Here is an 18,509-nt window from a genome sequence, read left to right as displayed (position 1 = left end):
CTCTCTCCTTTACTCCCGCTCTCATTCTTCGTGTCTCCTTTATTCCAGGCTGCCTGCTTCTCTCTTTTTTTGTCCACTAAACAAGTGCAGGATTCTGGGGGAGACAAACATTTCCACCTGCCTCTCTGTCACGACGGACGCACTTTCCAAACCCACAACCTCCGTCTTTCTAAGTGTCATTTTTGAGGATTTTCATTTTTTTCCCCCGAAATCTTTCACCATCCTTTGGAATACCACATCTCACTCCAAGAGGATTGGCTTTTTTTTTTTTTTTTTTTTTTTTGGGATAGGAAGGGGAAAAAACTGCTGAGCTCCGCAAGGAAGTTGCCTGAGGCGAGCAGAGACTCTGAAGACTCCGGAGGAGAAGGAGGAGGACGAGGATGGAGCTGTTCCCAGCATTCCTCACTCACTCTCGGATGGATTTGATTTTCTGAAGGTATATATCTCACACTCCCTCCATCCCTTAATGGTCTTAAAGCCACCCTGCAGCAGCTGCTGCCTGTGGGGAGCCTCACATTCCTCCACTGACGGACTTCTGAGCGCTGGGGTTTTTTTTTTCTTTCTTTTTTTTTTGTGCCTCATCTCATGTTGGAATGTTGTTGATTCCCAGTCGTCATTTGTCATTTCCCACACGGATGCTGTGCAGCGGGGATGTTTGATGGTGGGTGAGTAACTCTAATGTTGCGGGAGTGTTGGGGTGGAGGGTTGGTTGGTTGGTTGGTTGGTGGGTGGGTGAGGGGGGGCAAAACGCGAGAAGAAAGAAGCTGCGTCCTCCGAATAGACATCAGTGCCGCCTGTGTTTGACTGTGGACGGCAGTGTTTTAATTAGGGCTACAGTCAGAATGCCACCGGAGCTGGATCTTCTCAGAGAAGCCTGTAGGGGATGATAATGATCCAACACCCGGAGACTTTGATCTCACATATAGTCTTGGTTCTGAACCTGCAGGCTGCGTTATCTCCAGAGGCACGAGGTGAAAAAAGGCGTTCAAATAAATGAGTGAAGCACAAGGCAGGCTGGGATTGAACGTCTTCAATTGCAGGAAAGAAAAAAAAATCGATATCAACAATGACGTGGGATTAGATAAAAAATGTTTTTGATCACAGAGAGAATTCACTTCAAAGGACAGAAAATACATTTTTTGTATTAATTTAAATAATAAACAGTTTGATTTATTTATTCATTTCGCAAATAATGTCCTGTCACAGATACTGAGTGGGTGATAATAACTTAATTTGTAATGTGATTGTTCATTTTTGTGACGTGTGTATTGCTTTTCTTGGGAGGGGGCAGTCTTTCAACTGGTCTCTAATTTGATATATATATAAAAAAACTAAGCATAACGTGAGTAAACACAGCATTCAGATCCCTGCAGGGGGCGCTATAGATACATCCTGCTCCAAAAAGGCACTGTTGTTATAAGGTATTTTGTTTAATCAAAGTTTGTAATTTGCTCATTTGGTTGTTGTATTCTAGAGCTCAGAGCTATGGGGCTGTACACCCACAACAGCTACTATATTTTTGCTGTGGTTTTACCAACAATTTTTGCATTTTTATAAGATGCTTTACTGCCACCTGTTGGCTGTACTGCTAAACACAGCAGTAAAAGGGAGAATGCAAGCAAAGGGCAGCATCCCTGCATGGCTTGGTTTTTGGAGACTATTTATCCACACGTTATTTTCTTGATCCCAGTTTGGCCTCCAGGGGGTGTTAGGGTTTAGAGCCGTTTGTGTGAACTGTACTGATGGTGTTGCATTTTTAGATGATGATTTCTTCTTCTTCTTCTTCTTTTTTTTTTTTTTTTTAAATAACACAAAACAAATGTTCCGGGACCAAGTGGCTGATGGTCAGGAACAGGTGCAGGCTGAAAAAATGACAGAGTGCCAAGAGGGACATGACAGAAGGAGCAAACACAGTCGCTGAGAGAGGGAGACTCAGAGGAGAGGATCGCCTCCTTTAGAGAGGGAGGAGGGGGAGGAGGAGAAGGAGAGGGAGGAGGAGAGGGAGGAGGGGAGCGGCTATCACTTTCTGAAAAGAGGAGCACCTGTGAGATGGAGGGAGGGAGGGAGGGAGGGAGGGAGGGAGTCCTGCAGAGGGTGGCATAATGAAGAGATGACGACAAAGGAGGCCGAGCGTGAGGCAGGGAGGAGAGAGGAGAGGGGAGGAGAGGGGAGGAGGAGCAGGAGTGGGGAAACACTCACCTTTAAACAGGCAGCCAGGGGTGTAAATTAAAAAAAGGGATGATGTGACTGCTGCCCCCTAGGGTCCAGGCATGCTTGCTGTAAAATGTCCAATCAGAGCTGACAGAGGAATCTCCTCCTCCTCCTCCTCCTCACACAGAATCAAGAATCTTGTGTTTGCTCCTCTTCTTTTTTTGTTTTGTTTAAACATCATAAAAAGTGACGAGTCTCCGGGGAGCAGGTGAAGACGGAGAGATTAACAGTTATTAAGTTATTAAGAGGGTCAACGCACAAGTGACACGTTTGAAGCTCGACTTTTATTATCTGCTGTAAATCAGATGTCAGTTAAATGCGACGGACCTGTCGTCGTTTTGGGCGGTTTTAACCTTTAAAGTTACTTTAGTGCCACCTGTAGACCTTCACTGGTAACTTTTGAAAAACAGCATTCAAGAGAAAGCAGCAAATGTGGGAAAACGCAGGCAGAGGGCAGCATCCACGGCACGTATTTATGAGCAAATGTAACCATAACATTAATCATGTTAATAAATGTGCAAAGATTAATCGGATTAAATTAACTGTAACGCACTGTGTATATATATATGATAATCCCACTCTCCATCCACTTATTGTTGATTAATCACAATTAAATATGACCCTGATTAATGTTAATCATGATTAAATACCATTAATTCCGATTAATCACAAAAGCTACAGTACGTTGGTGAACAATTGGAGTTTTGACAATTCTTCTATTTTTTTTTTTTTTTTAAATATTCCTTACGCAACTATTACTCTGAATCGTTAACGCTGTCCTCATCCTTTCCACCAAATGTGTTCAATCTTCCGTTAGCTTAGCCCACGTCCACGAGGAAGAGTCATTTTCAAGGCTGGAAGGTAGAATAAGTAGCAAACCCAAGGGAAATGATCAACAGAACCCGAGGCTGGCGGTTATTTTGGACCCAATTAGTCCATCAGATGATGAGAGTCCGGGTAATAATCCAATAACTGCACGTCATCGGGATCCATTAAAAGAGGCCTGAGCCTCATTTGGGCTTTTGTCAGAGAACAAAACTGAGTGTGTGACTCCTATGGAGGGGAGAAAAAAAAAGTGTTGATTAAACACTTCTGCTGTGTGTGTACAGTATATGGAGAGCAGATGAATCGCAGCTTCATAACCTATATATGAAGCAGAGGTTTTTAATCATGGCTGCTTTGGCTGTGCACGACTGGCTCTGACCCATTTCCATTTAGAGTGGAGAGAAACCGATGAATTAATTGGGACAGAATCGAATTACTGATGGATTTGTCAGGAGAGCTGTGATGAGATCGGAGCCCAAAATCCTGTCCGAGGCTCTTGGGAAAAGAGCCCTTGGACTCTTCCCTCGGAATTGGGAAAAAATCCAGCAGAATTGTGGAAAAGTTATAAAAAAAAAAAAAAACTTTTTAGAAATGCTCTGCTCTTCAGAAAATCATTGTCAGTTTTTCTGTTTCAGCGACTACATTTAATGAGAAGGCAGTGAAAAATCTGTTTTGTGTTTAATGCAATCGATGCAACTCAGGATTATGGGTAGAGCCTCGTGTCTCGTGGTATCAGCAGGGACAGAAGACTTAAGCAATTAACTGGCCATGGGGACCGGGGGCGGGGCTTGTTTCTCCACCATCATGTTACAAGATAATATTTGAAGCAAATCTGTTAAATAAATCTGTTTGTAAAAAAAAAAAAAAAATTGCAGTGTGTTTGCTTTGCGCTTGAGCGCCTCTTGTGGCTAGTTTTCCGACCTGCTGCGATTTAGTGCCAGGTCATGTTTCTCACATTTGCTAGTTGATGGGGTTGAAAGCTAAATATATTTAGCTAATTTTTGACCCAAGTACAGTAGAGTCATTTTGAGCACCTCTGTAAAGGCCACGTGATTGGACTGAACCTAAATTGAACCTTTTTTTTTTTTTTTTGACTGAAAACGAATTCAAATTCTTGCAAACTCTACATTGGTGTTTCTCAACAAAGGGGGCAAGTCTCCCTGGGAGGACAGAGCTACTGCAAATGGGGACACAGCCAGGCAAATAAATCCTAATTTTCTTGTCACTGTGATAAAACTGAATGTACTGAAATGCTTTAAAAAATACTTCAAAAATACTTGTAAAAATACTTCTAAATTGTGCTAGTTTTTGGAAACAATGGCTGTAAATGTGTGGAAAATAGTCCTGTCTAAAAAAAAAAAGGGTGGGGGCGCTACAGTGAAGGTTTGTGAAGGCCCAGAACACTGGTGAGGTGTTCAGGAGTTGCAGGGAACGTCAAGCCGACATCCTTGGATCGTATTGGACGCGGTTCAGAAACTTCAGTGGGATTCTTCCCTCTGCTGTTTTACACCACTGAGGAATTCAACGGTGAACCCCAGGTTTAACATTTCAAATCGCTTCCTGGCTAGAAACAGGGCTCCCTTCAAAAGCGGTGTGGGATTTTGGATCAGGGAAGACAAATGAGAAAATAAATCCCCAGGGCCCCGGCTAATGAAAGAACATTAGCACTCGTATCCACGCAGGAACGGAGCATTTTGTCACAACCAATTTCCAGACGTTCCAACCTGCTCTTTCACTTTTCCATGGTCGTGGCTGCTTAATGTGCAGAGCGGGGAGCGATTACTGGGTCGGGTCGGGGGGGGCACGTGGCTAGGTGCAGCGGAGACGTTTTTCTAACAGGAAATCCGCCTGTCGTGACCGCAGGTGCATGGGATTCAGCGTCTGGACTCGGCTGCAGCCGAAGCAGCAGGTGTTTAAATGATGCAACACGTTTGCTCGGAGGCATCGCTCACCGTCCTTCCACCGCCCCCTCTGTTTCTGTTTTCCCTCCTCGTGCTCGTCTCACATCCTTTCCCTTCCGTCTGCCTCTCACCCAGCTCTGTCTTTTCTCCTCTGTTTCTCCCCGTTGTCTCCTCCTCCCTGCAGCAGGTAACCTGCACCTCCGTGTGAACCGCCCCAGGAGCCGGTCCAGGCTCTGGGCTGTCGGTCCAACAGCTGCTCCACTCATCCACAGGCCAAGAGATGAGTGTGTGTGTGTGAGTCTGTGTGTGAGTCTGTGTGCGAGTCTGTGTGTGTGTGTGCGCGAAGGCCTTCCCTACAAACCTACCTGCCCTGGTGATTTCAATTACGCTATGACACTGCAAATTCTCCGACAGGTTTTCTGAGAAGACCAAACTCCTACGAGTCTCTGCCGAGTGAACCAGTGTGTGTGTCGTGCTGAACATCCATACTTTACTGCCCCCCCGCTTTACCCCCAGGCTGGTTCTCTACATGTTCGTCAGTTTCCACCCTTGATGTTTACGTCACGTTCTTTCTGTCTCTCGTCAACAGGCTCCGTCGGAGGATGTGACTCGTGGATTTAAGACTCGACTCCTCCACTAGAGTTCTCCAAAAAAAACCTGCCCTGGTGATTTCTTTTTTTCTGCTGAAATCTCTTTGAGTCACTTCTGGAATATGATCAGCTCATGGGGCTCAGCTACCGCCACACCTGGGGTCCACTCCCCCTATCTTTTTGACGACTAGGAAGGCAGTACTTACTATAAATCTTTATTTTTTTGGACCACGTGAAACCTTTGACCTGGACTGAGACCACCTGAGTGTTAGTCTGTTGTTGTCCAACCATGGAGCGTCAGTGGAAACCACGTTCCTCCCCACAGTCCCGCTCCTTCATCCTCTTGTTTGTGGCTATTTCCTACACCGCGCTCCTTCCCGGCGCCTCCTCTCAGCGAGTGCCCACGGACCCCCAGGCGGCGCCGGAGTACGCCCACTCCATCCGACTGGACGGAGACATCATCCTCGGAGGATTATTCCCCATACACTCCCGCGGTGATCGTGGGACGCCCTGCGGAGAGTTGAAGAAGGAGAAGGGCATCCACCGCCTGGAGGCCATGATGTTTGCCATCGACCTGATCAACAAGGACCCTGAACTGCTGCCCAACATCACCCTGGGGGCCCGCATCCTGGACACCTGCTCCAGGGACACCTACGCGCTGGAGCAGTCCCTGACTTTCGTGCAGGCCCTGATTGAGCGGGACGGTTCTGACGTCCGCTGTGCCAATGGAGATCCTCCCATCTTCACCAAACCCGATAAGATCGTGGGAGTGATCGGAGCCGCGTCCAGCTCTGTGTCCATCATGGTGGCCAACATCCTGCGGCTGTTCAAGGTAGGACCGCTCTCTCCTCCCTACCTCCTGACTCCTGTCCCCTCGGTTTCTCTCCTCCTCCTCTCTCCTCTCCTGTGCAGCAGCTCCTTGCAGTCGACTCTTTTCCTCCTTGAGTGATGGGCAGGGCATTAAATGTTTCTCTCCCTTCCCTCCCCCGTCGTCACTGGGGAGATAAAGTTTAATGATGACAACCAATTAAAATGTACTCAGCCGTCCTGGGGCAGCAGCAGCGCCACCTCCTCCTCGTACCGATCAGAAAAGAAAAGACAAGATTTGTCTCGGCTCGTGCATTTGTCTTAAGGAGCGCGGAGTCTGATTGTAATCTCTCTGTGTCTGTGGAGTGATGTCGAGATTTGTCAAGTGATACTTTTGTGTGTGCGTGTGCGTGTGCGTGTGTGTGGCGGGGGTGTAGTTTGGATCATTGTTTCCTCTTTGTTGAAACAACTCTTAATTACTGCAATTACGACTCACTCCTGTCACTACTGCACAGGGTTGTGTTCACGTTTCTCTGTTTTTGGCCCCGTTGCCCAAATTGTGTCAAACTCGAGGCCAGCGGACTGAATCCTGCCCGCCGCCATCGTTTGACGCGGCCCCTCCAGAGCTGAACATGTGTTTGGTCGTCGTCGTGTTTACCATAAACTCCTTCTCCCATCATGACGGTGGATTTGTTGACCTTGTGTTGTTGTTCAATAAACGTTAATTCTGTTTGGTCCGAAACTTAATCTGCATTTAAATTCTGGTCCCTGGAGTGAAGCGTGTGTTTGTATTTGACTATAGTGACATCTGTGACAGCTCTGGTGTGTGTGTGTGTGTGTGTGTGTGTGCATAGTGTGTGTGTTGTGTTTGCATTGTCTTGCGTTAGCATCATTAGCATCATTAGGTGTATTAGCAGTGTCATGTTGCCACTATACCATCTGGTCTCCTGCCAGTGTGTTAGTGTGTGTGTGTGTGTTGTGTGTAACGTGTTTCTTCCTACAGTGGGGGATTTGCAAACAAAACGACAAATAAGAAGTGATAATGATTTCTTCACAAAGGTGTCACATCAGCAGCCCTTCAACCAAGCACGTCCTCGGCTTTGGTTTCTAGAATCTTCCATTCTTTTGTCATTGTGACTCTGAGTGTGTTGACGCGTTGGTGTTCGACAGAATTTCTTCACTTGTGTGTAGAATACACCAGAAGTCGTTTGGAAGGTTGTAGTTGCCCTCCTCCTCTGCAGGGGGTGCTATCGACCTAATGTGAAATTGAAGTCTCAATGTTAACAACTCAATAAGAAAAAAAAAAAACTTTAACCACTACATGTATAAGGTCTTTCTGTTCTTGCTCTGTATACTCAGGGGCGCTTTACTGCCACCTACTGTTTCAACGTATTAAACCCAGAAAATGAAACTACAAACCCACTCCAGTCAATTACTCACCAGTCTGACCAGCAGGGGGCGACTTTTATTGGATTTTTTTTTTTTTTTTAAAAAAGAAGAAATTCTTTCAAACTCTTTCTTCAAGTATAAGTATAGATAACCGAGTGTGTGTGTGTGTGTGTGTGTGATAACAGAGAGTGTGTGTGTGTGTGTGTGAGAGTGTGTGATCAGCAGTGGTGTTATATGAGACAAGGCTGTTTCTCTCCCTGCATGGTTTAACATTAATAATGCAGTGTGCATCAAAGTCTGAAAATAGTAAAGAGAGTTCACACACAAACACACACACACACATCTATTCACACATGCTGTAATAAACATACGTCTTTTAAATGGACTAATCTGACAGCACCAGTCACAGCCAGTCACCCACTCAGCACGAGAGCTGTGTGTGTGTGTGTGTGTGTGTGTGTTTTAATCCAGCCGCAGCCAAAACAACAGATTGTGTGAAAAAGGAAATCTCATCTTCATCTTCTCGTCCGGCCTCTTCTTCTCCTCGTTTGTGTATTTTGTGTATTATTGCTCACAGAGACGCCGTGTCACACGGACGTCGCCGTCGCCGCGTCTGTTTGGTTTCGTCCTTTTGAAGATAATCAGTTTGTTTTTAACAGGCGCTCTGACCCACAGCTGTTATAATGAGATTAGACTTTCTTAATCCTTGTGGGGAAACGTGGTACTGCGGCTCCAGTGAGCGGTGCAGCAGGATTGAACCTATAATGAGAACAGGGTTCAAGGCTCGACTTACTGTATATTTGGTATTATGATCATGTCCTTTGGAAATCATTGATAACCACAGCTGTAATCAAAGATCGAAAATGAAAAACGACTCTGGACCAGAACAAATTTGAACAGCGAGGTTCACAGTTGTTGAGGAACACGTGGTTGTTCGATGGATCGCCACTAGGGCTCAACATATGGATGACAAAAAAAAAAAAAAAAAAAATCTGGCCATTAGGTATTTGACTTGTACAGGAATAGGAATTTCTTCAATATTTTCCTAAAATGTTCTATTAATCAGCCTGAAATGGAGTCATTTCAGCCAAGTATGTAAGAGTTTGCAAAAATGGCAAAACGCAAGCTTAAATGGATTCATTTCAGCCAAGTATGTAGTTTGCAAAAATGGCAAAACGCAAGCTGAAATATTTAAATATTAGCCAAACTGTAAACCTTATACAGATAGACTCTACTATACTCTGATAAAATTATATAAAAATGTATGAAGGTATGGTGTTATGTTTCTAAAAGTTTCAAGTTTCATTCGCTTCAAATTGGCTAAAACTATTAGCAAAAACAAGCTAACACCGAATAAGTAGACGAGTACGTCCTCTCCTCATTACAGCGAGGAATATCCAAGAGACAGCTGTATAGTTGACGAGCAACTATGTTGTCGGTTGAAGAGACAAGTTGAAGCCAAGATCTCCTCGATGCAGAGACCTGTCGAGGAGTCGATCTGTAAACCTCAACTTTTTCAGATTTTCCCACCAAGTAAGTTTCACTACCTCGTCAAAAAAACCCAAAAAACAAAAAATCAGGCAAATGTCGATACAGATCTTTTCTTTAATCTTAATCACTCCAGCTGGATTAGGATTAGAGACGGGAGCTGATCTTTGGACCTAACGAGTCCTCAGTCGGAGTGGTTTCATAAAATCGTCAGTTTGACGTCCGGCCTGGAGCGTTGTTCTCCATCACCGCCCTGCGGCTCCTCCACCGCTCATCCTTACTGCCTGTGTTCTTCTCCGCCTGCTTCATCCCTGGCTATTGATTGTGTTTGTGGCGTGGGTGGTAATTACAGTGGCATTATGGATCGACCAACCCTTGAGATTCCAGGTCACCTCTGCAGCGATCTCCACACAATCCTTGGCCGCTGTGGGTGGCTCAACCGACGGAAACTAAACATGACGATTTGGGGCGCGTTCAGAAAACTGAGGAGCCAATGACGGCTCTCACGTTACTAATGGATTCCCCGCCTATGTGTGTGTGACTCTCTTTGTCTGCGCCGCTACCAGGAAGTCCTCACTGGAAATGAAAGGCGCCTCACACTCGGTGAACCCCACACACTGAGTGTCGGAAGCAGAAAATGAAATTCAATTCATAAATTGATAAGTGGCGACCGTCCCCCTGGTGAGAGCAAATGGAATGGCTTGCCTGCAGGAGTTTGGGAAACTGTGCTTTCGCACGCATGTTCACATTCCCACACACGCGCAGTCACTCACACGCGGACACACAGGCACTCAAGTGTCTCCTTTTCATTCAGTCAGCATCGGTTCCACTCCCTTCCCTTTGAGGCTTTGACATCATTTGAATTTTAATGCTGCTGTTTCTGTTTTTGCTTGTTGACTCCGGTTCCTCTCCGAGCTCCAAACATCATTTCCTGTGTGCGGAAAATCATGATTAAAATATTTGGATAAAATAATGGATTTATTAACATGCGGAGACTTTGAGCTGTTGGCTGTATTTAATTTAAAATAAATACAGAATCTTCCTTTAAAATTAAACCACAGCTTCCACCAAAGTCATTTTTCTTCAGTGACCCCGCCCTCTGTCTTCATTTTCTCCATTTCCCTTTTGACATCAGGACGATTCTTTGTGGAAATGTTTTGCAGTACAACATCGATCCAGATGGTGGCAGTAGTTTGATTTGAAAGAAGGCAGGGCTTCAGTTACATAGTAGTAGCAGTTTGCGGATCTGTAGTCTAGTGGTTACCACACCTGCCTTACATGCAGCAGGTCCTGCGTTCGAGTCCAAGAGCAACAAGTGCGACGATCAATTAAAGAGACCAGTGGTCCCGAAAACTGAGTACTAGCACCAATAATATCCACGTCTCTGCTGGTAGTTTGTATGTTGTACGTTTAGTGCCAGGGGTCGGAAGCTAAAGCTCTGCCGTCACTTCCGTGCAAGTGCAAACTTCTTTTTTTCTTTTCTTTTTTGCGTTTCTGCCTGGATATTACAGCTGGAAAGATTTTTACCTCAATAAAGTCAATTTACTGTATACATATATAGCGCTCCAAGTGTGTATTAAGAAAAAAATAGTGACGTAGTGATGCAATTGCCTCCATAACTCAGCTCCAGCCTCTTGGCTTCTGTCTGTCTGAGAATGAACTGCTGCTGCCTGTGACAGCGCTGATATATATTCATCTGCCTGCGTGTTTCCACCACTGCGATTGGTTCCCTGCTCTGTGCTTTTGTCTGGTGTGGATTTCCATGTCGTCGACCTCTGGACCCCCCCGACCGGCGGGGGGGGGGGCACCGAGAAGGAGCCTAACAGTAAATATTATATATGGGACTTTATTAGCTTCCTCCACGGTGTGTCGATCTGCAAATAAATGTGCAAATTAGCGAGAGTAAATATTTACTCAAACGGATGAAACTTTTATTGTATCTGTTGTAGTGGTAGTTTCTTCTTTTTGTTCTTCTTCTTCTTCGACCTCTTCTCTAGGCCCAGCAAAAGCCACTGAAATGGCTTTGAGCGCTTAGCTTCACAGAAACGACAACGGCAACATTAAAACGCAATTAACAGAAAACGCGATCATTTCATTTAGCGGCCAATTTAGACCTGATTTTCAAGTGGATTTGCCATTAATTCTCAAGGTCAGACAGAGTTTGATGCAGTGGCCCGTCCTAATCATCCAGACTCTTTGATGAAATATCGACAAAGAGGGCCGTGAACAGACTTTTACCCAACGATGGAGGAGCGAGGCAGTGACAGAGAGAGGATGGAATGAGATGCAAACGGACATAAAAAAAGTAACGGCCTAGAAGAAACCAGGAGGGATAAAAACACAAGAGAAAGAAAATAGACATTGGGTTTTTTTTTTCCAGGAGGTTGTCATGCATTAGAGGGCGCTAATAACATTGGACAGAAAACAGGGTGAACTCGTGATTTTCCATCGTCGACTAACGAAGGCAGATTTAATGAGCGAGCGGTTAATGACGGGAGGCTTAATCGTCTTTCCCGAATTTATTCATTACCGACACTTAAATGTTAAATGTTGCCCTCACATATGATTAATTTACAGTACAAGAGCCGTTCAGTTCTGTCGTGTGTAAACACGTTTTGCATTGTGCTCGTTAATGGATGTTAGATTAGTGCAGCAAGACCGGCATGTGGAAAACATGGACGCAGGCCGGCGCACGTCTGTAGCTAATGAATGGTTCATCTGAATTTTTACAGACAGAACATGATGGAAACCACACAGCTACAGTTAAAGAGCGTGGAAATATTTATATGACGTCCCAAACAGGACGGCTGTAAATCACGCACTGACAAAAGAGCATTTGTCTGGTCTGTGAATCAGATTATTTTTGGGCTAACTGCTAATCTGGTCTAATCTCTAGCACATTAGCTATTAGCAACATGACTCTACTAGCTTGCTGGTTAGGTAGCGACTTGGGTCCGGGTTAGGGTTAGTAAAGGCTAAAATGCTTTTAGCCTTTTGTACGCCATCTATTTGGGGAAATGTGGGCGTTGCAGGGGAAAGGCAGAAATATAATGAAAATAGAAATTAATAACATAATTTGGTTAGTTTGGTGGGCCGGATTTAAAAGCCAAACGGGCCACATCTGGCCCCCGGGCCATAGTTTGCCCACGCCTGTCCTAACCCCTGAGTTAATGGTGTCATGCCTCATTATGCAGCCACTGCTCTAGTGTTTAGTGTTTTTAATGTAACATAATTACAGTTTAATGGGGGCAGAATATCCTACCACACAGTGAAAGTAAGGCACCTTCTATTTTACCAGTCTGCCCCCGAACCACGCAGACGGAACCAGGAGTTGAGAACATACGTGTGTACGTAAGCCGCAGTGGGAACTGATGAGGTGGGGAGGCAATTTAAAGTTTAATCAAGATCCTTGATGAAGTCATTAGAAATGTGTTTAATGGAAGTGCTGACTGTGATAATGTGTAGATCCTACGTGTCCGCTTGACCATGACTGTGTGTGTGTGTGTGTGTGTGCGCGAGTGTGTGTGCTGGGGTTAGAGTGGCTTCCTAAAGGGCATTAATTGAGTTTGTGTGGAACAAAGAGAGAGTCAAAGTTAAGAGTCAAAGAGACGGTGTCTGTGAGCGTTATCTACGGCGTGGTTAAAGGACTACATTAAAATGGAATGAGATTCTATCTCTATCTTTTTACTTCCATCAGGTCTGCGGCTGAACAGCAGCCCAGATAAGGGAGAAGTGAAGCCATTACACGGGGTCAACTTTGTCTCACGTCGCTGCTGGAACACACAGGCGTGAAGCCCTTTGACCTGTGTGAGCGCTGAGAGTCCTGCACACGCGTGCTACATATTACAGTCCTGTCTTACTGCGCCAAGAGTTTGGAAGTGTGACGTCAGTGTCAGGGGCAAAGAGGATTAACATTCAAGACACCAAATAAAACGTGCATCGTTCTCTAGAATTCAAGGCTGTATCTGTGTGTTGGAAACATTTGGTCTGTCAGTATGAAGACATATAAATATATATATTTGTTATGTGTGGATAAAAGGGGTTAAAAGCAAATTTTATTTATGGTAAAAAAAAACTGATAAATGATGTATAAAAGCATTTAGAACAATAAACAGTGGATTTAAATTACCTTTAAAAAACACATCAAACACACAAAACCCAAACACATCAGAACAGAAAAAAAGGCAACATTTCCTGAAACAATAATTAATATATTTGTTTAACAGGAAATGATTATGTGATGTCACAAAACACAGTTCTCACCGAAAAAGCAAAAGTTGTCAGCGAATAGCAGTGGTTCTCAAGATAGGGTACATGTACCACTACTGGTACCTCTGCTTGGACTTGGGCTCCTCCTGGTGGTACATAGGGGATCCAAGTTCACGATTAAGTTTAAGAGAAGCTCGTTGTACTGCTCTGTTGTACCGTGTGACATCAGGGGGTAAATAGGCTAATAATTAATTGTTGTAGTTGATGTTAGTCGTACAGGTGCTAACTGGAGAGGCTAAAAAATGAGGAATATTCTCCCTTTTATTTAATTTCTCCTGCAGTACCGTTGTTGACCTGCAGATGGAGAAATTCAGGTGTAAAATCCTTCATTTACTGAGTCATTAAGTTCATCCATTACAATCCAGTTGGTCGATTATAATCAAATTTAAATTTTGTTAAAAATATTGTGACTCAACAAAGCGTCTCTGGAGCTCGGTTTCCAAACTTGTCTCTAACGGAGGACAGTGGTGTAAGTCCTTAGGAGTGTTAGTGTTCGGCTTTGGTTCCTTCATTTGGACCACTGACTGTAGTGCTCTTCAGCCTGACTTTATTTCTGTTTTTTTTTCTCATCCTTCAAAATGCCGGAACATCTCGTGTTGACCCCCCCCCAAGTGTCAACTTCCTCCACCGTGTTAGATCCCCATCCATCCTCAAACCCATTCTTCTGGGGTGAAAAGATGTGCCCCGGTGGGACATCGAGTTCGTGCCAGTGGTGACGACCGAGCCAACAGTCGTGATGGTTGTAGCTTGGCCACTGTGGCTGTACGCTCAGTGTTGTAAGACCCTGGCACCAACAGTCGACTGGACTAGATTTATTATTCGTACTGCTGGTCCCCGATGTCCACCGTTAAAGCAGAAAAAGAAAAAAGAAAACAGTTGATTATCAGCAACTGAACATGAATATGAACCAGTGAGAGTTTTTGTCCACTGTTTGTCTTTGTGTATTCTATTAAAACTGCTGCGAGTACACGACTAATGAGGCTGTCACTTTCTATCTGTTGCTGCATTAATTTTTCAAACCTGAGATGAATCATTCAGGGTTTAATGACAAATCAGTAAATGTACCAAGCACAGCCTGAGATGGTCAGTTTTTCTGACTAAAAAACAGCAAGTGAAACCTTTTGTGATGTGGCCCACGGCCGTCCATGTTGACAACTGATATTCTCCTGGTTCTCATGGCTTTTATTGATACTGTAAATGACCATTTTACGTTTTATATTTCGGAAAAAAAGTCTATTGGCTTGACTTACATTATTAGATAGAAATCAACACATCATCAACCAATGGTCGAAAGGCCGACAAATAATGTAATTCACCCCAGTAGGTACAAAATCCAAAGAATTAAATGTGGGAAATGTTTTAGTTTTTTTCAGGTTTGTCAACATAATGCCTTTGTTCCAGCTTTCCAACTTAAAGCCTGCGCAAAATGTATATGTTGCTAATCCACTGAAACACAAAGTTTGAGCCGACACCTGATGAGAACCGTTCATAATAGCCTCCGCCATCAAAGCTCTTGACTCACCGGAAGAGTCGTTCAAAGTCTTGTGTACGCTTTACTGTGACTTTATTACAAATATGACGTCTCCGTTGACTAATGTGAAGTAAAACATCTCTGACCTGATCTCCCTAAACGGAAAGGAAAAGGTAGCACTGGGCTGGGAGTAACCGTGTCAGCGGCGACATGAATTTTTGTTGTAACCTTGGCTTCCTGATGAAGTGTTTTCACCACGCCTGATTTCACCACTTGCTTTGGGAGACAGTGGCGCTGCATTGGAATGACGCCGCCGTAATGGATTCTCTCATTTGAAATAAATGAACTCGACAAGGAGAGAAAATGAGAGAGGAGGACTGGCACAGTGGAGAGCTGAGGAGAATCACTCCAGACACTCTCTTGGTCTACAAAATAAACTTGACGCATAAAAGGCTTAACGCAGGAGATGGTGATAAAAAACAAAAACAAACAAGAAAAATGTTGCAACAGTTTCGTTGTCATAGCAACATAACAGATGTGTATTAGGGACGATATTAATGTGTATCTACTTTGCAAACACAGCGAGCTAACTGTAGCATACTGGCTAAGTTGCTGCCTCACTCTTGCGAAATGTCTTTTTGTTTTATTTAGAAAGCAGTGTCAAGCTTTCTATGTGTCTTTACGCAAGATGAAGATGACTTAAGATGTAAGACATGCTAATTATTATTTTTTATTATAACTACACAGGATTAGTCGTTCTCAGATATCTGACTTTTGCAGTACTTCGGATGTTTTTTTTTTTTATCCGTATCAGTAGTCTGTTGTGAAAATGAACTTTTTTCTTCGTACTTTTCTCACTTACGCTGTGGGAGTGACGTGTCCATCAATTAACAAGGAATAATTTCTTTCCGCATAAAAAGATGCGATCTACTCCTGCAGAGAAATATAAAAATAATTAACGGCTGACTAATTATCTCTCTTAATCATTATGACGTACTGAAATAATAGTATTTTGAAACTTTGAAACTTTAATTTTTAAACCATATGTATATAGTATGTGGATCTGTATATATGTATGTAAATATACATGTGCATATATAGATATGTATAAATATATACATATGGAAACCTGACTTTATTTATGTGTGCATTTATAAAATACAGAAGACAATATAAATTATTTAAAACATATATGTAGTGTCGTGAACATGAGCATCATTTTTTGAACATATCATTAGGTGAAATCAGCCAATCAGAAGACCCTGCAGATCAGAGGTTTTTGCTCATTGACCATCAATATTTCTCGTTGCTGTAAAAATTATCTGAAAAATCTAACACTGGTTTATTTTGGCTTCTAACTGCTGCTGAAACACGTCATCGACAGTCAGCTGTGTTGCGTTGTTGCGTATTGTCTTTGCTTTTTTTTTTTTCCCGACAGTTAGCTGTGTTGCGTGTTGTCTTAGCTTTTTTTTCTCTCTTTTTCTTTTTTTTCCATGCAGCCAGGCCAACATTTCAGAACAGGAACTCTTGATGCCGTCCCGACTCAGAGGATGCTGTTGTGTTTGCACTGTGAAAATGCCGTTTGCTACCGCTGACAAAAACATTTGGGTCGTCCTTCCGTCACGTCGGAGTGGCTGCGGCGCTCACATTTATGTGAAACTATTGCCTGTACAGGTGTGAAATTTGGTGTCAGGCTGAAAGTAACTGGAGGAAGGGGTTGTTGTTGATCTGTTTGCTCCAGTCTGGCTGTATTGACTTGCTGTTGTCGCTGCTAAAGGGTGTTGTTGGGTTGTAAAGGTTCTGTTGTGTTCATTGGTTGTTAGTGGCCCAAACAAGTATGTGGCCCACATTCTGGGTGTCTGCTGGTGTGACTGAGATTGACCTGAACACTCAGATGATATTTTTAATAATGCTTTCTGATGCAGTCTGAACATGTGGGTGACAAGTTCAACACTGGTTACACAGCTGCAGTGAAAACTAACAAGGAGGTTAAAAAAAAAAAAAAAAAAAAAAACTAAAGACTTATAAGACTTAAACTTGACTTTAAGGAGATGTGATGAAATATATTATCAGACACAACAGCTGAGCATTTTTACTACATTTGACTTGTCTTTAAGGAGATGTGATGAAATATATTAACAAACAAATATAAACAAAAGTTGATGTTTTTTTAATGAATTAAATTTTGAAACTAAATTTTTTTTTTTAGCAAATTTGTCATAGTAAGACAATATTGTCCAAAGTGGGGGGCAGGTCCCCTTTTGGGGCAGTGCTATTGCAGATGGAGCAAAAAAAGTTTCAATTTGAGTATTTGTATGATCTTGGGCAAAAATGTTGTTTAAATGCAATGAGTGTAAGTTTTTTTCATTGTTCAATAACAACAGCAGTTTTGTAAGAACTTTTTTTTTTTAAACAAAAAAAAGCTACTAAAGGGGGTGCTACAGAAAACATTTCGGGAACCTCTAGAGTATAAGTTCAATCTTTGAAATTCATATTCATTTCAGTTGATTATTGAATCGAGCTGTTGCGATTGCGAAAACTCTGTTGCACACCGCCATGCTGCCATCAAAACGTAAAAAAAATAAAAAATAAATTGCCCAAGTATGTTGTTCTTTTCTTGTCCCGTGCTGTGATGTCATGGCATCCTGTGTATCTTTTTGGAGGCTAGTACTGTATATATTTTAGGTACATTACTGCCCCCTGCTGGGCTGGAGTGTGTGCCTAAATATTAGCTTTGTGCCAGAAATGAGAGAACTGAGAAAGGTGCGTGGTTAAATGCATAACATCATCACACATATAATGAATGCAAAACCGCCATTCCGCCATCAAAACACACACACACACACAAAGTTGCCCAAGTATGTTGTTTTTTTCTTGTCCTGTGCTGTGATGTCATGGCATCCGGTGCATCTTTTTGGAGGCTAGTACTGTATATATTTTAGGTACATTACTGCCCCCTGCTGGGCTGGAGTGTGTGCCTAAATATTAGCTTTGTGCCAGAAATGAGAGAACTGAGAAAGGTGCGTGGTTAAATGCATAACATCATCACACATATAATGAATGAAAAGTCACTGTATTTCCCTGTAGGGGGCGATGTCTCAGACATTGTTGTTTTTATCTTCTTTAGCAGAACCCCATGTAAACACTGTAGACAACCTGTACGACTGCACATCGTGGTGTTGAAAGCCCGGCTGCAGTTGAAACGCTACATTGTCCCTGTAGTTGACGTTGCTCAGATTCTGGAACTTTACATCAGTTCCACGTGGCTTCAACCATTTCATATTTACTGTCCATGAAACGGCGTCATAAACTTTATTTTCCCTTGGAAGCAACACGAGAAAACTCTTCTTTTTTTTAAATGTAAATATCGTGAATAAATGAACGTCATCTGCATATTGGAGCACAGAGACAGTGAAGATGAGCGCGAAGGGAAGAAAATGTTTTTTTTTTTCGTGACAGTTTTGTGAAATTGGAGCCTGAGCTGATGTGTGTGTTTGGTTGGAGTCGTGAACATTAGTCAGGGGAGCTGATGACATACTGCAGCCATAACACAAGTAA

The 18,509-nt window shown here is 43.2% G+C and overlaps 1 protein-coding gene across 9 annotated transcripts in view; it reads left to right on the top strand.

Moving 5' to 3' along the window:
* Positions 1–18,509, top strand: part of grm8a (glutamate receptor, metabotropic 8a) — a 269,940-nt gene that overhangs the window by 871 nt on the left and 250,560 nt on the right. For 7 of the 9 annotated variants that reach the window (XM_017034393.2, XM_025057309.1, XM_017034397.2 and 4 more), the window contains exons 2-3: positions 49–436; positions 5,527–6,359. In XM_017034393.2, coding sequence (XP_016889882.1) covers positions 5,817–6,359 — 543 coding nt within the window. In that variant the 5' untranslated portion in view covers positions 49–436; positions 5,527–5,816. The remainder of the gene's footprint in view (positions 1–48; positions 437–5,526; positions 6,360–18,509) is intronic. The other 2 variants (XM_025057310.1, XM_017034395.2) reach the window with 2 other exon arrangements.

The sequence above is a fragment of the Cynoglossus semilaevis genome, chromosome 8, assembly GCF_000523025.1.
Source record: "Cynoglossus semilaevis isolate Cse_v1.0 chromosome 8, Cse_v1.0, whole genome shotgun sequence".
NCBI classification, from domain to species: Eukaryota; Metazoa; Chordata; class Actinopteri; order Pleuronectiformes; family Cynoglossidae; genus Cynoglossus; species Cynoglossus semilaevis.
This window is presented reverse-complemented; position numbering and strand designations above follow the sequence as displayed.